This window comes from Chaetura pelagica, unplaced genomic scaffold (genome assembly GCF_000747805.2).
Source record: "Chaetura pelagica isolate M959 unplaced genomic scaffold, ChaPel_1.0 scaffold9, whole genome shotgun sequence".
Classification (NCBI taxonomy): Eukaryota; Metazoa; Chordata; class Aves; order Apodiformes; family Apodidae; genus Chaetura; species Chaetura pelagica.
The window spans coordinates 1,570,239-1,592,947 of record NW_009954494.1 but is presented as its reverse complement, the minus strand read 5'-3'; the positions used below and the strand labels follow the sequence as shown (position 1 = coordinate 1,592,947).

General features: G+C 39.1%; 1 protein-coding gene across 1 annotated transcript in view; it reads left to right on the top strand.

Annotated features, from left to right (window-relative positions):
* The window catches only part of PCNXL2 (pecanex-like 2 (Drosophila)), a 155,917-nt gene that overhangs the window by 45,032 nt on the left and 88,176 nt on the right, over positions 1–22,709 (top strand). The window contains exons 13-17 of the mRNA XM_010004553.1: positions 1,673–1,844; positions 6,708–6,818; positions 8,482–8,573; positions 19,872–19,981; positions 22,171–22,267. Of these exons, the coding sequence (XP_010002855.1) occupies positions 1,673–1,844; positions 6,708–6,818; positions 8,482–8,573; positions 19,872–19,981; positions 22,171–22,267 (582 nt within the window). The remainder of the gene's footprint in view (positions 1–1,672; positions 1,845–6,707; positions 6,819–8,481; positions 8,574–19,871; positions 19,982–22,170; positions 22,268–22,709) is intronic.

Sequence of the window (22,709 nt, the reverse complement as noted above, 5' to 3'; positions counted from 1 at the left end):
GCTTCTGCAATTCTAACTAGCATTATTACCATTTGCATGGTAAGAGTAATTTATTTAGAAGAAAGAGTTAAATATAGAGTGTAAATCTAATTGAGTATGTCAGTGCTCTGCTTGGAACATCTGGACTTCTAATCATCAACACTGTCTTACCCAACTTCCTTCAAATAATTATGATGGAAAGATAAAACCTGGATTCTGTAATTTAAGAGATAAGACAAGGATGTAACATAACAATGAAATAGACTTTGTTCTGGAGTGCACATCAGGATATAGATCATGAAACAATTGTTTAGATGCAATATTTACCGATTTCTTTTCCTAAGGCACAGCTTATATTTAAAATAAATGAACTGAAGTTTAAAAACATCCAGAAAGTAATTTTTAAGTTTTTGTTGTTTGGTTGGTTTTTTAAGTCAGATTTTTATCTTTCTAACTCTTCTTTGATTTTTTTTTTTGTTTAATGGACATGTGTCTTATTTAAAACAAAATACTTTACTAAAACTGGAAGTCTGATTAAACACCAGATAGGATTTGATTTGTATTCCACAAATGTGAGGTGCAATGTAAGCCCACTAGTTCCCTGCCACCTTGTTAGCCAGTTGATCCCAAAAGAGAGTACAGCTCAGCTAAAAGCAATGTTAACATGAGCTTGGCTGGCAGCCAAACAAATATGGCCACTGTTTCAAATCAGTAAGTAGACTCAAAAAAAAGAAATGGTCTTTTATTATACTCATTTAAATTACATTTTACAAGTAAGAACAGTTTCACAGCAGCAGCTTTTTGCAAGGCAAACCTGAATCCTTGTCACTTTGCTCTTGGCTTTTCACACTCAGGGAATCTTTTGACTCACCAGCATTTAAAATATCTTATTTACCCTTAAGCTTGCTACCAGGAGAGCTATTAAGATTTTTCTTAAGTGTCTGTTATTCTCCCTAGCCCTCAGCTCCACAGCAGTGTTTTACACGGTTCATTCAAATCAAGCATGTGAGGGGTGTGTATGAAAGGCGTAGGAAAAGGGTCCTTCCACATATTGATTCCTTTGGATCATAATTTCAAAGTACTACATGAGAGACACCAGAAACTGCTGAGAAGTGTCACCCCCTCCTACCCCCCGAAGGACATTAGTTTGCTGTCAAGAGGTTTTAATCAACAAAAAAGTCAAATTGAATTGTATTGGGGGGGGGAAACCAATGTCCATGCCTCAAACTACACCTAGGAGGTGCTCTGTTACTTTTTACTTCCCAGGATGCAGTGTTTCATAAAGTAAAAAAAATAAAATCCAAGCTACCTGAAGCAGACATTCATTAAAATAAAAGTGATGTAGAGAAAAACTTGTCTATTGGAAAGAAAGGTTTAGACAGATTGAGATATTTTTTTTTTCTCTACTGAAAATTATAACTACTGTAATTAGTGTATTATGAAAGGTCCAGAAAGTTCAGTTTTCAAGAGCATAAATGATTGCTGGAGTTAGTCTTAACTGCCTTCGGTGCCTTTTGAAAGTCTCCTCTGGAGAAGATAAAATACCTCGTAATATTTTTATTATTAATTAGTATGGGTGAGTCATTAAAATACTTTATCTGACTCCTGACCCTCTCTCCAGTTCAATGCAGGGCATGTAGTAGGAGAGTGAATACCAAATTCAAACATTGTTTCCTTTTTTTTTTTTTCCCAGGGGCACAATAAGATCATAATCTACAGCAGACCTGTATATTTTTGCATATTGTGTGGCCTTATTTTGCTGCTAGATGCTGGATCTAAAGACACAAATCCTCCATTTTACACAATGTATGGCTTGAAGCTCTTTTCGCCTAGATCTCTTCAGTCAGCCAGAGACCATGTAATAGGTGAGTCAATATTTTTCTTAGGAGTTTAAAAATGAATTAAGCATCAACTGGGGAAGCCTGTGCTTTCCCATGTTGGCAATCAAATGCATGTTGTGGAGGCACAACTCTAGTTTAAATGGATAGAAACATTTGGAATGACCTAAGATGGGTGGGGGGCAGCTGGCAACCTTCCCTCACATGGGAGGAGTTGTTAATGAAATGAGACTCTCAGAAAAATCTCTATAGAAAACTAGCAGTCACTGATGTTATTAGCAAAAGACATCATCTGTGAAATGCCGTTAATCTTCGTAAGGACTTACTTGTCTGTGTGGAGCAGTTACTGCGGAACAAGCTGAGTTTTAAATTTAATGCCTGGAAGCTAATCGGTGCCAAGTCCTCAGGTGGGCATTCTTCCACTCATGAGGAACACACTTTTTCTTGGTTTGGTTTAACCTTGCTGTCCACATGATGAGTTAATGTCGAGTGGCCTCTCCACAATAACTCTTCCAACCTGCTTCCTTCTAGAATCATACCCTTAGGTGGCTGAGGACATTCAGATATTGCCCCAAAACAGGACCAAAGTTACTTGTTGTAGGTGGCTGCAGCTTGAAATGCCCTGTTCTGTCAGGACAGTTCTTCCTGCTGTGTGCTCTCAGTCTGTCACTGTGGTGCTGCTCTACTTGTGTCGCAGATTCGAGCACTGAACTAGACTCAGGTCAAGTAGTGCAACACTGTTAGGTATGAAGTAGAAAAGTTAAAGGTTACTGTAAAAGTCATGAAACTTCCCAGGAGCTGTTTTGTGGTGTACCAAAGACAGCCCATTGGTTTGTTAATTTCAAACCAGGAAAACCTACTGTAGTAGGGGGAAAATATTTGTGATCCAGAGCAAATGACCTTTGAGGTCTTCGTTCAACTGTGACTATTGTCCTTGCTTTTTGCTCTACTCAAGTCAGGCTATTACTGCCTGAAATGCTTGCTATTTTTAGGAAAGCCCTCTGGTCCTTCATATGTGTTCATTGACTCCCAATCCTTCTCACTAAAAACACGGGAATAATGAAGACCTGCATCTCACTTACTTTCATTAGCTTCTTTCATTACTTTCCTTTGGTCTCATTAAAGTTTTTTCTTATATCTTATTTTCTCTGCCTGTCAAAGGTGAACAGTAAAAATGCTGATAAATAATTCAACAAGAATCTTAAATGACTCTTGGGATAGAGATAAATGAAAAACTATAGCAACCAGTATAAGAAAAAAAGTGTGGTTATAAATGTGCTAATTTTGTCTGGCCTCAAATGAGATGGTGGAGCAGGTTCTTGAAACAGCCTGGGGGGAGGTGGGGGAGAGAGAGAGGAAATACATCTCCCCAGTTGGCGTCTGTTTAGCGAGAGAGTGAGAGGAAACCATTTCCATCTGCTTGTCCCCCATTTTTGCTTCACCAGCTCTGGGAGCTGGCACATCTGTGGGTATGTTTGTTCAAGTGATGTTTGGTGCTGAGATGTGGCAACTCCTTGCTTTGTCTTTATGGGAGTCCCAGCTTCTGGCTGCTGTCACTGCAAGTGTTTACAGTTCCACTACTTCCCCAAGCTATGGCAGTCTGAATCCTCCAGCATCTTGCTACGGTTTGAGAACAGATTCCCTTAGGCACTGAAGGTATAGAGTTGTTTTGGACAGTATTTGTTTTAGGAGGGAAGTTGGTCTCACTGAATACCAACAAAGTGTTGCTATTTTTTTGTGGTTTTGCCCATTTGATAGTTATTTCTGGTATCTTTTTATTGGTTTGTCATCATATGGTGACCTTTTCATTTCTATTTTACTCATCATAGAATCATAGAATGTCTTGGGTTGGAAGGGACCTCTAAAGGTCATCTAGTCCAACCTCCCAACAATAAGCAGGCACATCTTCAGCTGGATGATGGAAATCACAGAAAGGACTTAGCAAGGAACTAGTGTGATGCTGCATAGCATGCTATGATGAAAGTCTTAAAATAAGGCTATGAAAGAAAATCAGTGGAAATTTGTTAGATGCAACCTAATTACATAAATGTGTTTTAACAGGTCCATTTATTTTCAAGCAATCTTTAGCATTCTATTTTATTTTAAATTGATGATGGTTCTGCTATTGATTTATATTAGTTGGGAGATCATGGTTTTAATTCATGCCTACTGTGGTTTTGAATTCCTTATTTTATTTGACCTTTTTGCTAGATTAGCATACATAGTGCAAGTAAGGGCATAGCCAGAGCCAACCTCAGTCACTAAGTTCTACAGGTGTGGTTAATGCCGGAAGTAGTTACACACTTAGTATATGGTAGTTTTTGTGATGAAACCATTTGAGCATTAGACAGATGAGTGAAATTATTTGGCAGACATCACAGAAAAGTAAGTTAGCAGGTGGCTGCAAAATTTTGTTATAGCTAGTCCTTTGACTGCTACTTGTAGCAATGACTGAGCTTATGTCAGGGGAAGAAAGCCTCTGTGATTTCTATTCCCAGATGTTCAGGAGGCAATGAACAAAATTCAAAGCATTTTTTTTTCCCTCTGGAAAAGTATGGCTTATTACACAGCAAATTGACTAGTATTCTCTATTTTTTTTTTTTCAAATACTGATTTTCAAAATGTGCAAAACATTTGCAGTGACATTGCCACTGAGTTACTTTTCTATGTTTTTCAAAAGATCCAAAGTTTCCAAAGTCAAAATGTGTGTTTCTCTCCTACACCTACACCTCTCCTACATCTGGTAGCTGCTTCTCTAGAGGAAGTCCTCAAACTGCAGCATTAAATGCCAGCAGTTCACATATGCATCACTTAGGACCAGCTCTTAAAGGTGCTTTGTATGGAAATGAGGGAGGCTTAAACAAATTTTCTCTGGAATTCATAATGCAATTCCAACTGATTGATCAACTCTTTTTATTATCTGCTTCCCACAGGGGAAGTGGTTGCTCCTAAATTCAGTCTTTTTGTAAGTGACAACAATTTATTTTTCTCTCTGCTATACTCCTTTGTGCAGGATGAGATAAACAAAGGTACTTTAGCTAAAGAAGTTGTTATTCACATTGTTAATAGAGAGAAGGTGAGGACATTAGTTAAACAACTTTTCTCTCCTTGTTTACATTCACCTCTATTTTGGTTTACTGGCCATGTAATGTCTCTCTGATCTTGTTCCTCCTTCTGCTCTTGCCCAACTTTTGTGAGGCTGCCACAGAAAAGGCAGTCATTTGGACTGTAAGTCAGTAATCTGAGATCTGGGCATTCTGCAAGTTCTTTGAGGAAGGTGAACTCATTCAAGTTGCAGCAGTGAGTTTTTGAGGTAGCTGATCCCATGGCAAGTCCCTGAGGCCTGTTTGTCTGTCATGCCATTGCTTGTCTTCAAGAGTTGTCATTACTTGGCTTGATATGGCTTGGAATATCTAAAAGAAGGCTAGAGTAGTAAAGGAGACTAATAATGGTATTTGCATGTAAAAGATTGAGAAGACAGTATTTCCTCCTGTTCTTACGTATGTATAATTTGTGCCAGTGGAAGGAAGTTGTGATGAAGGGCACATTGTGAATGCAAGTATGCTTAAGTGAGCCCTGTCTGTGTTTAACACTTGAGTATGTCATTTGTTCTCCTGTGTTTGACTTCCCCAGCAAGATTTACAGTATTACATAGCAGCAGTGTATAATAGGATGAAGATAAAAGCTGTAGAATCAAACTCGCTGTATTGTTTTATTTTAGCACAAGATGCATTAGTAAGTAGAGCTGGGAGTAAAATGTTAGATTGGCATTCAACAAAGAACACAAATCCTATTGTCACCTTCTTAAAATTTGACTGGAGTGGGAAGGAGAATAAGTTATACTAGTGATTTGTTTAATTTAGTAGTTCTAAGAATGAATAGGAGGAAACTGCAGTCTTCCTAGTTTGTAAACTGACAAATACATACTTGTTTATGAGAAAGAGTGACTGGCACACATCTGTTTCCTTCACTGTGCAGAACATTTTGGTAATAGTACAACAAAGCAGTAAGAATATAATTAAACACGTGCATGTATGCTTGAAAGCTGATGGTATTGGAGCTTGGGTTAAGTGTGTGTTTTGATGCTTTGCTAGACAACTGTGCTTAACATTTTCTAGAGCATAGCTAAGAGTAAATGGATGGGAAGGAGGAGTGGCTTGAAGTGAACAGAATGTTATACCAGCAGCACAATTACCTGAGTTATGACTCCTGATTTTCCTTTACTGTAAGGCAACCATTTAAGTTAGTATTTCTGTTTAGAAAGATAATACATAAAGGTGTAAGACTGGTTTTTACCCCCGAGTTTCTGTGCTGTTTTTAATGTTCTTGCACTACTGCAAAGTCAAGGTCCATGCTGCTGGAAGCTGGGGAAGTTTCACTATAGGTTTCTCCAGTTTTTACAGGCTGCTTTAGGTGTCTGCTAGTGATTTCTGGCAGAGGCCAAGATATTTGGGATCTTAGCCATCAAAATACTGTTTGTATATATCGAATTGTTATACCTGTGCTTGAATCATCTCAGATTCAAGGAGGAAATTCTGAAGTCTGCAAATTGATATTTCTGTACTTTAAATAGAGCAAATATAACTTTGAAAGTATTTAAGAAGCAGTAAGTAGGCCACATAATGCTATTTTTTTTTCTGCCATTACTTTTTAATCCATAATAAAGCTTAAAGTGAAACTATTAGTTTCTCACGTGTAAAATAGCATATTCTTTTGAATACATTAGAAGGAATGTGTAATTGTTGCTGCTGAGATTAAGATATGCTCATTTAAGTAATCTTCAGAACTTACTGCAACAATTTCTTATGCTGGTGTGATGCATGTTTCTCTGTTTTCCATGCATTGTGATGTATGATTGTGTTCTAACATATATCTTCTTTGTTTCTTTAGTGTTTTTATATTGCTTTCCTGCAATTTCTCTTCTTGGTCTTTTCCCTCAAATCAACACTTTCTGTATATATCTTTTGGAGCAAATTGACATGTTGCTTTTTGGTGGTTCTGGTAAGTAGCCAGTTTCATTGCTTTCTGAGCTTATAACCTTATAGCAGAGTGTATTACTGCATGTTTTGAAGCACAGTGCATCTTAAAGCTCAAGCAGTTAATGATACGAATGCAAAGGTGGGGAGACTACTAATAAGACCTCCCTGATTTTATCTCTTTTTTCTTTTGAAAAAGTTGTGTACAAGCTTTACTATAGGCTGCAGAATGTGACTGACATCCATGGGCTCTTTCCTAGCATGTCCAATGTGAATCTTTTCTCTAAAGAAAAAGAAAAGGTGTTTCGTGTTTTTTGGGGGGTTGGTTTGTTTGGTTGGTTTTGTTGGGGTTTTTTTGTTTGTTTGTTGTTGAGGTTTTTTTGTTTTTATTAAATCCTGTTAAAATTCCATTTAAAAAATAGAAAATGTCTGCATTCTGTTCCATAGCGTAAGGCGTATTGACATGATAATGGATCTGTGATTTTTCTGGTATTAGGTGTTATTTCAGTCAGAGGTTAAACAAGGCCCGTGAAATATGGTGCATTATTTTTTTGTTGTTAGTGTAGGATTTTGGTTTTAATTATGGCTTAAGTAGCGGAGAAGATTGGGATGCATCTACACTGTCATCTTAGTTGGGATCAGAAACAAGCTTCCTCCTTGTTCCCACTTAACCACACATTGTTTTGCATCATGGAGTGATGTCAGAGGTATGCAAACTGGATTCCATTGCATGAAACTTAGAAGATAGGTGCACTGTAAGGGTGCACTTATTGCACTCCAAACAATATTAAGCGTATAATCCGTGGGACCAGCCTAGAGATATTTTTCAGTAAGGCATCCCGAACATGTATATCATGGATATTACATCCTCAACACTTCTGATTCCACAAACCCACGCTTACTGCATCATTCTGCTTGCTACTGTAGGTGCAACCTTTGGCAAGTGGTTAAAACTAATACAGATTATATGAGCAGTTTTTTGCTTTTTGTCTGATAAATATCAGAGCAGACCTGGAGGAAGTAACATGTTGGATAAAGCCCTTATGCCATCAATAATGATTCCAGTGTCTGTTGAACCCTAATTAGAGCATGGTTCTGCAGCCCCTGTGTCTCCATTTTTGAGACTGCTCACCTAATTCTGTCTAACAGGTTTTCCTACACTACTTCTGGGACCCCTCAAAGAAGGTTATAGCGAGAGATCAGCTGGTATCTTTCTCCCTTTAAGTTTATTCATGTATCTTAATGTTCAAATCATGGTTGACCAAGCAAGTTAGGATGCTTTTGGATGATACCAGAGCCTGTGTCTTAGGAACAAAGGAAAAGAGGAAAATTATAAGTGGAGTTCTCCTAGACAATTGCCAGTTTAATAGATCACTTTATTCCTCCTCTGTAGCAACACAAAGAGGCATTCTGATGTTTTGGCAAAACAGCATTCAGCACAAAAAAGCAGTAGTGTGGAACCTCAGGTCAATGCAAAACACATGGTGTACAGTAGGATCGGCCTTTCAGTCTTAGTTGTAAACAGTTTTGTAAGCTCATTTGGGGCATTGAAGGTGTTCTGCTGACAGCCAGTTTTGTGATAGCTAATCTGTAAACCTTGTGATGCAAAAGCTGTGTCACTTTTTTAGTTTTGATGCTACATTGTCACTTAAGAAGAAGCGAACTAACATGTAATGTCTATATTTCAGCTGCTGCTGGATTGGTATCTGCATTATATAGCATTTCACGAAGCTTTGTGGTTTTAATTGTCCTGTATGCTTTCTGCTTCAGTGCAGTGAAGGTAAGCCAGAAAAAACAACACTGCAAAAATTAAAAATGTCAAGCTCAACATTCATATAATTGTTTGGAGCTATCTTACGATTGTTGTTTATCAAGATAAACTTTACAAGCCATGCTTCAGGTTCTGCCTGTTAGCTACACTGAAATATACCGAAATTACCCCAGTAGAAATACTGGGGTAAATGTGTGTCTAATATGTGTGACTGTTCACTTCTTGCATGTATCAGTCTGAAATTATCTCATGGAATTTCTACTACAAAGGCTAACAGCAGCCTTGGCTTATAAAGCTGCAACTCCTGTTAAGCCAGGCTGCTTTTGGTAAATTACTAGTAAGGTCCATATTTTTCAAAGGAAAAGTACAGGATTTTATTGTTGTTTCATATCAGTGTTCCTAAGAAATTACATTTTCTGCTGGGGCAGACTAGTGAGCTATCTAACTCAGTAATGTGTAAGCATCCATAGCAAAATGCAATTTAGGAATTTAATGCAAGCCAGACAGCTGCTTACTGAGTTTTCCCCTAATACTCCACCAGTATCCACAATTGATGGATTAGGGATGGTGGACAGTGTGTCCCTGCTTAATTCATTTTGTATCTGTGGACCTGTTGTCTATGAATTTGCCCAGTCTCTTCCTGAATGCGCTGGTCCCATCTCCACAACTTTCTGTGCCAGCAGATTCCAGACGTTCACTGTGCTCTGCAAAGCAATGCTGTCCTTCCCTGTTTTTAAGCTGAGTCATTAATTTCACCAAGACTTCCGTGTGCCTAGTGTTGCAAGAATTGTGGAATAACTGTTCTGCATTCACTGTATCCCCTGCCTTTGCAGTTTTGTAGGTATCAGTAATATCATACCCTGCCATTTCCTCTCTGAAGCTACCCAGCCTTTCTAGAGTCTCCTTGTAAAGCAGCTGCTCCATTCTCTCAGGAGTTGCTAAGTTAATTGCCCAGCTCTGTGCCTTCTCTTTGTTCTGGCCTTGAGATATGGAGAATAAGTAGCAGTGTATGGTGCTCAGGATGGGGGTGTACCATGGCTCTATATGCTGGCAAAATTACCTATCCCAGTGATGTCCAATGTTGCTTTATTTGGCAGATGCTGCATTTTGAGGCATATTCAATCGAAAATACTTTTCTTTTTCTTGCAGTTAATTTATATGTCCTCTGCATTTTTTTGTTTTGTTACAAAAATAACAATGAAATTTTCTGTCTTCAAGTCTGCTGTGAAGTTTCCAGTGACTACTACAGCGAGACCAGAAATTAATCTTGTGATAAAATTTATCCTTTAAGAGACAGTCTTTTGATAGTGTTTCATTACAAACTGGATGCTGTCAGTGCCCATGCAGGGGTGCACCAGGATGTGCAGTGATTTACATGCTGCTCCTGACATCTTGCAGGCATATGTGAAGAGGATGCTTTGTGGTGCCACTCATGTGTAGAGCACACAGGGATCCCAATACCACGTTCTACAACAGCTGAGGGTGTATCATGTCAACACCCAGGCTGGTGATTTGCGCAGATGAGAGGGGAGATCAGATGTTTCTTTAAGGGAATTCTTTTAAGGATTTCTGTAATGACTTTTAACAATTTACCGCTTAAAATTGTGAATAGGAGCCTTAAATCATAAAAAGGTCAATTATAATGCTTTAATGATCTCTCGCAGATCATCAGAGCTGGCTGTGCATGTGTTTTTAACCACTCCCGACAGTAAGGTAAAATGTGTTAAGCCGCCATTTTATCTTGCCCCTGGGTGGCTGGAGTCCATACACAATAAACTATGGCAGCTCAGCTGCTGAGCAGTGCTGTGTTAAGAGACTTTAAATTAAATGTCTTTTAACGTGGTGTACTCCCAGGGAAAATTGTGTTGCCAGGCTCACCCAGTGTATCAGTTATACTGGTTTGACCTGACCCAGCTGTGTGACGCTAGAAAGCTTAATTGCTTCTTAAGCAGTTTCCTAGAGTAGCTAGGATTGCTGCTGCTGCTCTTTTCTGGCTATATTAATGATTCAGAAACTGGCAGCTGGGATGGAGAAGGTGGCTTTCTGTAAGGATGAACAGAGTGAGAAAAATCTGTAATGTGGGGGAGAAACCAGGAGAAAAACAGAAAGAGCTATATGGAAGGAAGGAAGGGAGTTAAACCACTATTCAACAGGCAGACATTTGGGGAAATGCTAATTTCTTTCCCTTAAGGTTAGCAGAGGGTCATTCACTAGTTGAGGGTAGAGAAGTCATGAGATGTATGGTTTAAAAAATAGTTTTGTAAACGCTCTGTAAGAGAAGCCTCTTAAAATATTCTACAGGCTCCTTTCACAGTGTAGTACTGTAAATTACAGCATGCAGGTGGCCTTGTAGATAAGCAATCTCCTCATGGATTACACTTCAGACTGCTTAGAAATACGTTTTTAATGCTACCCTGAAGTTGTAGAGTGCTGTGAAAGATTTACAAGATATCTGTTGTCAATTAGCAATATTGAGTGCAGATGACTTTCTGTTCACACAGAAATTACTGTTAATTTGAATTTTTATGTCACTGTTCTTGTGAAAACACTTCTGAGGAGGTTAATATAAAGCATGTAAAGATGAATCCACTTGCTTTAGCTCATAATCTCAGTCTACCAGGGTTGCTTGAAATTTCATACTTTTTATTTTCTTCTAGATGTCATGAAATAAGCACTTTGTTAATCCTACTTGCTCTCCAGTGAGGTCCTGAGATTTTTTTTTTCCCCTTTTGAAGTGTTGTTACAACACTGCAAGACAAGGATTCTTTGGTTGGTGGAGTAGGAGTAGGAATTAGCTTAAATGGAAGAGAAGAATGATGCTGATAGGTTACCATTGTGAAGGGTGGTCTAATACCCCTGTAAGAAACTAGAATTGTTTTGAAATATAGAGAGCAACAACTTCAGATCCTAAACAAATGAAGATTTGGTTTTTTGGTACACTAGAAATAGCAGAGTTTAACTGAAAACTGAACAAAAACTATGGTCTGTTTCATTTAGATGAGTGCATAATGGTGATAAGTACATGGCTTTGTCTAAGATAGAAACGGCATCTCTTCCACACTTGCAATTTACAGCTATTGGGGTTTTATTTATTTATTTATATTTTACTCTTTTCACTTCTAGTCAGTTTGGCAAAGCCAACAGAGGAAAATTTTCAGTATTTTTGGAGATTTAAAAAAAATAAATAATCATAATCCACAAGATTCAGGGCAGGGAATAGACTCTCCCTGACACAGGATTTCTGGGTTGCAAATCTAATTTCTTGGCTGAAATGTAGCATCCTTAAATATAAACACGGTTCACTAGCAGAACATCTTATAGCTCAGCAGGTGTAACTAGCAGAATTCTATCTCCTGAAATAAATTGCAGAGGAGAATGGATCTCAAAGTGTTTGTGTGCTTTTTACTGGTGAGTGTTTGCTCACATCAAATGTTCAGGCTGAAGACCCATTTCAGCAGTATCAGGCTTAAGCCTCACCTTCCATAAGTGGTTTTTGTGTTCTAATTATTGTCCTACAGAGTGAAATAGTCTAGCCTCATTTCTCCGTGCATGTCCAGTGAGGTCCTGAGATAGATATTATTCCAAAAGCAAAGATATTATTCCTTCTTATTAGAAGAATATTTAATTTGGCACACAGTTTTTTAAAATGTTAATTTTATAATAGATCTATATTTTTAAGTGAGCTTTTATTGTTTGTTTTTACAACAGAAACTATATATATGTATGTACAATAGTTTGATTGCAGTAAATTTTTGAAGTTATTTTAGAATAGCAAATTCACAGCAGTTAATTATTTGCTCTAGAACTCCAATTTTAGAAAGATTAAAAAGTAAGAATCCAGGAATTGTTTTGGGATATGGCCACAAAACAGTGTAAGTACTCAAGTTGACTTTCAGCATGCGAATATAAGCTCTGAGAATTGAGACGAATGTGCTGAAATCCTGTGCCTTTTCCAGGCTGAATTTGCTGTTGAATTATGCTGTACAAAACTGAGCAAAGGTCTCTATAAAGAAGCATCTGTGTTATAGAGATATAATTTCTTCTACTTAATAATTGTCACTGATTTTTGTTTAGGTAAGTTGTGTGAGGAAAATTATTAGGCAGTGTTCTTGATTCAGAGTTCATCCTATGATGTGCAGACAAAATTTGGTCTGCCCAATTAGTTCATCTGGTCCTGCCACTCCTGAATCACCTGGTAGCGTCTTTGCCATCGCATGACCAGAAATATTTCTCTCTTGTGGCTAAAATACACATACTGCCTAGAAGAGAATGGACAGATCTCCGGTCTGGTGCTGACAGTGAATGTGCAGGTTGGATCATGTGGCAGCATGGGACAAGTCCCAGCACAGGGCTTGATCAGGAGCATATGATGTGTTTGGGGTGTGGCTGCCTATGGCTCACCTGGCATAACACAGGGGGTTGTCTGACCAAACAAGCACTTTCCACACAACTGGAATAAGGGGCAGTCTGGTACAAACTCACTGTGGGATGAGGAGACCTGTGTTTGAGTTGCATGACTTGGACACTGGGAGGAGGAACAAGGACACATCGTTTGGAGGTGGCTGAGAAGCGAAGGGATCCCACCTGCTGTGGCCAGGCAATTGAGAGTGCTCCTCAGAAGCTTTAGCTATGCTTGCTGTTCCTGTGGAGGAGCTATGGGTCTACAATTTGTCAGGGCCTCCGGTGGTGCTACTCCTGGACTGATCAGTTTGCTTTTTGTTTAGAGCTGCCAGATTTAAAAAAGAAAAGCCCAAATTGTTCGCAGCCAGAAGTACAGAGTATTGCATCTAAAATGATCATAGATAATTTCTCCAAAGAACCCCAAAACACAGCGTTGCTGGAATTCCGGGTCTCCGTCTGTGTGTTTGTGGCCCTGGCAGGGCAGGGTGGCCCGGCCAGGGGTGTGGGTGGGATGAAGCACTGCCTGAGCCTGGCTGGCACCTACTGCCTGGGGCTGGGTGTCTGAGCAGCCCTGCTGCCCCGCTGGCCAGCCCAGGGGCTCTGGGCACCGCTCACAGCCAAGTGATGGCCGCGTTTTAGTGACGCTTGGCTGCAGATCAGAGAAGAGGACAGAATTTGCTGCTCTTCCTTTCCAAAGCAACGTGAGAGATGTTGTTCCTCATCGGGATAGGCAAAGGCAGGGCTTGGACTGCCTTGTGTGATGGATAGCAGGGGAAACTGGAATGCTGCATCCAATTCTGGGCTCCCCAGTTAATGAAGTGCACGGAACTACTGGAGAGAGTCCAGTGCAGGGCCTCAAAGATGATTGAGAGACTGGAGCATCTACCACATGAGGAAAGGCTTAGAGAGCTGGGTCTGTTCAGCCTCTGGAGGAGACTGATGGGGGATCTCATAAATGCCTATAAATATCTAAAGGGTGGGTGTCAGGAGGATGTGACTAGTCTCTCTTCAGTGGTGTCCAGTGACAGGACAAGGGGCAATGGGCACAAACTGGAACACAGGAGATTAAACCTAAACATAAGGGAAAACTTCTTTATTGAGAGGGTAACAGAGCACTGGAACAGGCTGCCCAGAGAGGTTGTGGAGGCTTTGTCTCTAGAGACACACAAAACCCACCAGCCATTCTTCTAGATGGATCTGCTCTGGTATGGGGGTTGGACCAGATGATCTCCAGAAGTCCCTTCCAACCCCAAACATTCTGTGATTCTATTATACTGTTGTCAGTCAAAGGAGCATATTGTGAGTGAAGGTTTTGAAGTCACTGACATAGCTAGGCAACAGAAGTCATCCCTTCTAGTGATGATGCAAAGTTGCCTGGATAGACTTTTATTTTCAGTCATATTGTTCTGGTCTTGCAAAGGTGATTTTCCTACAGCTTTCAGATGCTGTAAAGCATCTTTTCATACATCTTATCCCACGACACATCCCTGTGATAAGCAATATGACACCAGCTGCTTATCTTGCCTTACATACAACAATATTGTGAACTTTATTTCAGAGAAGGTTAATGTCTTAGCTTCTGAAGTGCAAAGACCTGAGTTTCTCCTGCTTGCTTTGACAGTTTCTTTACCTCCCAGGCCTCTGTTTAATGATATCATCACTCCTTATTCTAGTTCTTTCCAAGTCCTCTATGAACATTCAATTACATTTGTTAAATAAAAAGCTCTAAATCCTAAGCATGGTTTTATCACATCCTTTGGTCATACTTTGGGTTGTTACATCTAATAGCAGCAATTTTTCAGCTCACTACTTTTTTTAAGCTATTGAGTAACTGAGTTTAGTTTAAATATAACTGCCTTCACTTCAGTCTAGCTTTTTTTCTGATCTTAGCTTCAGTCCTGTAATCTTGAACAGAAATTGGCAGGTCAAATAGCTTCCTTAGCTTTGATATATGAAAGGGTTATCTCTTTATCCTGGAGAAAGTATTTTTATTTTCAGACCTTCTGCGCCATCTTTTTCAATTGACCAGAATTGCCTGATGTGTTGATTTTTGTCTCCTGCTCCATCTGTTTTGTGGTCTGTGACCAATTATTTAAAAGGTATTTAAAAAACAAATTCAGGTATTCCCTCTTACATTTTTCCACAATTAATCAATCTGGAATTTAGCTACCTTGATAGCAGTCTTGAGCATTCCAGCATATCAGTATTTTGCTGTGGGGCAGAAGAGCACATCCCTGAAGGTTTCTGTAATCAGTCAGTCCTCCTTTCCTGCCTTCTGTTCTAATCAGCTGGTTGGATTTGAAACTTATGCAGAACCAGTTAATTACTTGCAATCCATTTTTTATTTATGATTTGTTTTGTTGTTGGTGGGATTTTGGGGGGGGTTTTTTGTTTGTATTTTTTTTGGGTGGTTTTTTTTGTTGTTTGTTTGTTTTTGTTTTGTGATTATATTTTTTTTTAAATGGTTATGGAACTTGAGGTTATTTTAATCAGCCTGGAAAAATTTCAGATTTTTAACCTGGGTCAAAACAATGAAACTGACATATATGTGATCATATGTGGCACAGCTGCCTCCTCCAGCTCTGTGTAAGGACCTATTTTTTAAAATGAAAGCTATAGTTTCCATTGCCTTATACCTTAAGAAGGTATTTTCTGGTAACTTATTTGTTGCTTCAATGGACAGTTAATAAAAATCCTGTGGGTATTTTGAACCATTCTCAGCTCACATTGGTGTAGCTTGGTTTGTTGTTTAATGAGTTTTTAAACTTGTTAATCAGAATAACAGTGCTTCTTGATTGCTGCTTTCAATGACGCAGGCTTCATCTGTACACTAATAATTTTGAAATATTTGTCTTAGGGTTTTATAACGGGAAAGAATTGCAAGCATTCATCTTCCTCAATCTGCTAAGACTGCCCAAATAAATTTCTAAACAACAAACACTTACTGGGCCCTTGTGTACAGACAGAATTCCTAGATGTGTAAGTGACCAAAAATAGAAGTATAGGATTATTGGACAGCTTTGTTTCTACTGCATAAAACACTTCCAGCTCTGTTGGAGGTTTTGAAGACAAGGTTCATCAATTCTATGTATTTTGCAATTTAGAGACCCCTGAGGTTCAACCAAGAGCTGTTAGGAACATTAATTTTTGAGAGAATTGTCAGATACTGCACATTTCCATAATCAATGTTTGCAGCCATAGTCAGACTTGCAATTTAGTCATAACTTCATGCTCTTAATTTTCTGCATGTGTAATATGAACCTATTACCCAGATATAACAGGAGAAGTACATTGTGTCTGCAGAACCTGATATGGCTCAGGTTACTCTTACAGAAGTATGTCACTGTATAGGAATGTAGAAGTGTGCATTTCTTGTTTAGGATAAACTCACCATTGTGTGAAAAATGAGTATTCATGCCCCCTGCCTGAAGCTGGTGCTCATCTTTACACTCTAGCCAAAGAATTCTAGTCACAGGGACCCTGTTTGTGTCAGGTGATGCATACATATGCATACCCCTGCATCAGTTCCATCCTTGTGGATTTTAGAATTCACCAGTGAAAATATGGTCACAAATAACAGTTGGGAGTGCAAAGAAGCAGAGACAACATTGTTCAGAATGGGTTGTGATGTCTGGTAGTTTATCACTTGTTAGGTTTTTGGAGATTTTCCAGGAAAGTAATGTTTTGTTTTCCATGGATGCTGGGAAGATGAGTCTGGTGGGCATCTCTCCCTAGAATTTGTCACCACCAGTGTAACAAGATCCATGAATAATTCACATTTCCTGGTTGTTAGTGTTTACTGGAAATGAGTATTCATGGTAAAAGAGTGAAGCTTATAATTAACCTTGTAGAGATCAAGCCATCATTACCATTTTGTCATACCTTTGGGGGTGGGGAGGGGAATCTGACGGTCTCAGTCAGAAGGTTTTTATATGTTCAGAAATAGGATGATGGTATTTCTTTCAATTTACCATCACACATGTAGAATAGCTGGCCATCAACAGCTGTCCTGCGTGTTGTTTGATATCAGCAATAGCTGATCTGTGATGAAGCTGGGAAGTGGAAGTAGGGGAAAGACCCCACCCCCCCCCAAAAAAAAAGAAGTAGTTGAGTAATGATGAAATCTCAAGAGAGTGGAAAGTTAAATGTCTGTTCTTTGTGAAGCACAATTGGAGTTTGTCTCTATATTTAAAAAGCCAGTTGGTATGCAAACACCTTCAATGATACTAATACTGCAGCTGTCTGCAGTCTTTGAGTAGAGAGGTATGTTTGTTTGTTGTTTTTTTTAAAAATGTAGCTACAATTTCTGATTACCACAGTGGTTCTTCTCTTTCAGTGAACTTTATGTCTCTGGAGTAGGACATATGATTTATTTTAGCATATCTTTGAAAGGCAAGAATTTGCTACATACATTTTTTTAGAGGAAGAAAGAAGCAAAAAGGATAAATAATGTAGGACAGAAAACTACTACTGCCACTTTTTAAAAGTACATTTGCCTCCCCACCTTTACTGGTGGTAAAAAGCTTTTAAGTTCAAAGACACCTTTATCTTTCTTTTTAGTGGGTTGTTTTGGGATTAGATGATTCTGTGGTTGAAAAGGAACACCACCCCTAGACTACTGGGTCTTTTGTAACTCATTGCTTTCATCCTTAACCCTGTACATCCATTTCACTTGTTTTAAAAATGGCTATCTGAGTGTCTACAGCAAAGTCAAAACTGTGTGTGAGAGCACTACATGTCACCTCAACCAGATGAGGTAGTCAAACCGCCTGTCTAGTATGACACATGATACCAGCTTCTAAGACTAAAACTTGTCATTCCTGTTTTCCCACTAAGAAGAATAATTGTCCAATTATCAGCTATATTGTTTTTTCTGTCTTCTGTCTTTAAATCTCTACCAGGCATCATGAGTGGAGGAAGAAAATAACAAATTGAAGCAAAGTATATTGTGATGCTGGAGAAAGAACACCTTTTTTTCATTTTCATCTTTTTACAACAACATAGCATTGTTCTGAAAAGTCCTGCTCTCTAGACACACAGCAAATATTGATGCCTTCCTGGCTTCCTGACAGCTGAGCTTTGAGAGGACAATGACACTTTGGAACTGGAGCACAGGCCAGCTAAATGCAGAAGCTGTGTGTGATATACAGAAAACATGGAAGTAAAGAGTTCCTGAGATGCGGAGATGAGGAATCAACCATGTATAGTGTTACAGTAGAAAAAGGGCAGAATGATTTCTCTAAGTGGCTATGGATACATTTCAATTCCAAGTATATTGCTGGGCTGGTTGTAGTCTTTTTCTTTTGGAATGATTTGCAGGGCAAAGGGGCAGTCATGTACTAGAAGCTACTGGGTGGATCTGTATGCAGTTGTGTTGTCCTGGAAATCTGGATAGACTGTGATTCAGTCATTTGCAGAACATTTTGACTCTAGTTAGTTTTCTTCAGGGCTTTTAAGAGTATTAATTTCTTCCCTGACACTAAGCATGGGAAAAGTTAGCTCAAAATGTATTTGGTCCCAAAACTGGGAACAATGAATGGAGTTGGATGGCAGAGTTTAACATGTCAAACAATTGGTGCTGGATTCCTTCAGTAATACAGTGTAAGTCTCTCTTTTGTTTGTGATGACTGGCTTGGGTAAGATTGTTTGACAGCACTAGGCACTCCTTTCTTTCTTTGTTGTGATATTCAGTAGTATGATGAGGGGAAGGTCATTCTTGAAATTAAAATTTCAATTCTGTGATAGCAGTTCTTAGGATAATGGGAATTTCATTGTTAAATTCCAAAGAAACCTCAGTTGCAGAAGGAGGTTTGTCCCTTGACACTAAATTAGTTTGTCTTACCCAGGTATTCATTGCCCCTGAAAGAATTGAAGTCTTTCTTAATGTGAGTCAGCTTTGCTAAGAAATGCATATCACTTGGTGAAGTAGGATGAATAATATACTTCACTCTGTGAAAATACTGGTCCTGCACAAGCTGTGAAGTTGCCTTGTTTGTATTAGCTGAACAAGGCTTAAAGCACCATCTCTCAAAACCTAACCAGAAAGTGCTCTAATGTCCAGATCCGGTAATCTCACATGCACTTGATCAGTAGAGATTGTGTGGAGGCATTGAACAAGCCTAATAAGTGAAATGGCTATGAGTGTGTTTCAGTGAGCTTCTGTGTCCTTTTACAGCCAAGACTTTCAAGTATGTTTTAGGATCCCTAACGTGTGGCTGAGGACTCCGCAAGTGTTCCCTAAGTGTCATGCTCTTTCTCTTATTATTTCTGGGCAATTTTAGCTGTTTTAATCTCCCAGAGACAGTTTCTCATCTTGGTGATGCCCAGAGTGTGTGGCAAGTGTAAATTGTCTCTTCTTTCCTTACTTGGGATGTCATGTATGGTGCCGAGTGCTCTCCCTCTCCACTGTGTTATCCTCCAGGCAGCAGGACCTGGATATAATGCACAAAGCAACAGAAAGATTTCAGAGCAAGGTGCCAGAGCTGATTTAGACGACATAGGTATTTGTTGCATACAATCTGGCCACAGGTCAAGTAACTACATATTAATTTAGAGTTTAGAGAAATACAGTGCTGTTCATTTCACTTGCCTCTCATTTTAATGAGAATTTGCCTCTAGTGTTTCATTAAAGAGGAAAGAAAACCTGCCTTTCATGTGGTTTCCTAGCTAATTGATGATTACAGAGGAATTACATAATATGATCACAAAGCATGCCTCTAATTGCAGTCTTTTTCACAACAGTAGAATTTGATATGAAAAATTATTTTTAGTCCTTGGTAGATGGTGTACAAGTCTAGATGCTGTGCATTTAACACTGTATATATGGCTTAGCCTACTTAAATAATAATAAAAAAATGTTCTACATTTCTAACTTACAAAGATTTTGCTTTCTGTCCTTCTGTTCAGGAGCCCTGGGATGCACAACACATTCCAGCACTGTTTTCTGCTTTCTGTGGTCTGCTAGTTGCACTTTCTTATCACCTCAGCAGACAAAGCAGTGACCCGTCTGTACTGATGTAAGTTGCCTGCAAATGTTATTTATTGATTAAGCTGTACAGCAGACAACCAGAGCCATGCCTGGTTTTCAGAACCACAGGGATTGTCTCTGTGGTTGTACTGCAGTGAGGTGGAAATTCCTCGCATGTCTGCCTGGTTGGCATCAGTCCTGTAAATAAATGAAGTGCTGCAGTCAGAATGCCAGTGAGGCTGGTGCTCTTTGAACAGCAGTATCCAAATTCTCTGAAGCAGATATCAGCCTCTGGGAAACTGTACATTTGCCATGTTGGAAGATAGTGATTTAGCTGAGGGGGCTCTCAGGCTACTGCAGTTGCAGAATGTGCATTGGGTAGCACCATGGCAAGGATAAAGGACATTTGGTGTGCTGGGAAGATGGCTCAATTCCAGCTCTTGCTGAGGGTCACTGCCAGTAGGCTGTGCCTCTCTGAGTTTAACTTCATCCTTTTCTCCTCTGACATGATCTGCTAGAGTTAATTGAGGAAAAATACTGAGTATTAAGAGCTGACATTGCAAACAGTGGAAAAGTCCCAGCATGGTGGTCTGCAGCTTGAGGCGATATGAGAAATCCATAGATTCATAGCTCAGTGGCAGCAGACATGAGTTATCCTGTGTGGGGGTGGTGCTATATGGTTGTCATGGGGGCTGTGGTGGTCCACAAGCAGCTGGGTATCTAGGTATATGGCTGTGGGATTAAGTAAGCAAGTGAGATTTGTGTAGCCAGTTTAACCATGCCATCTGGGATTCTGCTTCAGGGACAGCTCAGTCTTATCCTAGTACAAAGGGTCTTTGAGGAAACAAACAAGTCTTCTCCTTTGGTTCACAAGGTGTCTTGTGTGTCTTGATGGTGAGGCTCTTTAGTACATAAAGGCTGTATGATAAGTCAGGGTGTTTGTTTGCATAGTTTTGTAATGCAGGAGAGAGAAGGGGGAAGTGGAGGGCTTTTTAGGTCATACAAGGTTATAATTTAGGAGAGAAACTAGTAATGAAACTAGTATATAGGGCACTAGTAGAAAATTGGCATCCTGATAAATCATACTGAAGAGTTAAGAAGTTCCTTCTTTACCATCCAGAAGTTTCAGGGAATCTGATACTTATACATAACCAGGTCCTGATGTGGCAAAGCAGCAAGAATTGCTTTTGTCTATTGTCATTAACTTTATCCAAAGCCTACTGTGCCTGGCACAGATGTCAGTTAGACCTGGATCAAGCTTTGTGTAGATGGCCTGTAGTTCATCCACTGTTACAGTATGGAGCTCCAGTATGGAACGAAAGGAAGCTGTGTGCTGTATTAGGGAGATTTGTTTAGCCTTGGAGTAAAATATCCACAGGTAAATTGCAAATCAGCATGGAAGTGTGAGCTCATTCAATTTTCAAGTAATTTAAATGTCTTTCTCTTTCCCACTCTCCAGGAAGGACACACCAGTTCATTAACTTCTGTTTAAAAAAAACAAACTTGTCTTTTCTTAAGATTTGTTTTAAGGAAGTAATCTTAAACCATTAAATCCATTTTAACTTTTAAATCTAGCTACCAAATTTGTAAGATTCTTAATAAAATTTCAGGAGATGAAATGGTTGTTAAATCTCTTAAAATTAAGGATGTGTACATCAAGTATTTATTGATTATTATGATTATTGATTAATTATGATAAAAAAGTATTATCTTAAAAAAAAACCCAACATGTTTAAGATTTTTTTAAACAGCTCTGAACTTAATTAAAGGAAGTTAAGGAGATTGGAAGCAGTATTTTAGGGATGGCCTGTGGCATGAATGTAGAGATGGAGGAGGAAACACATAATTCTGGAACCAAGGATTAATACACAATTTATAGAGAAATAGCTTCTTTGACCTTTCTAATGTGAATCTAAACAGCTCCTGTATTGGTTTCAGCTTTGCTGAAAGTTAAAGGGTATGAATGCAGCAGTACCCTTTCTGCTTGTTCCTCTAAATGACTGAGTTACATTGACTGGATGGCTGAGGGTCTTTAACATTTTGACAAGGATGTTCTGCTCTGATCACAGATATAGCTGGTTTGTGTCAGTGTCTGGCTCTAGAGAGATAAGGTAGCTACTGCATACATGAGGAAGGAAATTGGAGGCTGTTCCTCCTCCACTGTCCCTCAGGAATATTTGTATCTGTTAGATATGTTCAGAAGTATCCTAACTAGGATTTTCTTTTTTTTTTTGACAGGTCCCTTATTCAATGCAAATATGTCCCTCACTTTCTACGTCAACAATTTGAAGATTCATCAGCAGATCCACTCCCAGAAAAGATGAGAGAATCGGTGGTAAGAGCTTTTTTTTTTTTTTTTTTTTTTTTTTTTACTGCTTTCTGTTCAAAGCTCTCTCCCATCCATTTTTCCCACTGAGGAACCTTTGAAATATTCTTGTGTAGTTATATAGGTATTTAGGTATTACTACAAGCACAAAAAATGAGAGGTTATATAACTTGCTCCTTTAAATCCACAGACAGAACTCAGAGAAGCTCTTCTAGATCTTCTTTCTGGTGAGGTCAGAAGGGAGAAGGGGGATATTGCTATTTTCCTTTCCCAAGGGTTCCTTCAAAGGACTCTGCAACATTGATTCCTCAACGTGTTTGATAGGAAATGTGCTCTTAGAGCTTGGGGAATGGGACATCTCATGCTGGTACTCAGAGAGCTAATGCAGGTTATATGCATAGAGTCACAGCATGACAACCTGGTACACACAAGGTAGGCTGGTTCAGCAGAC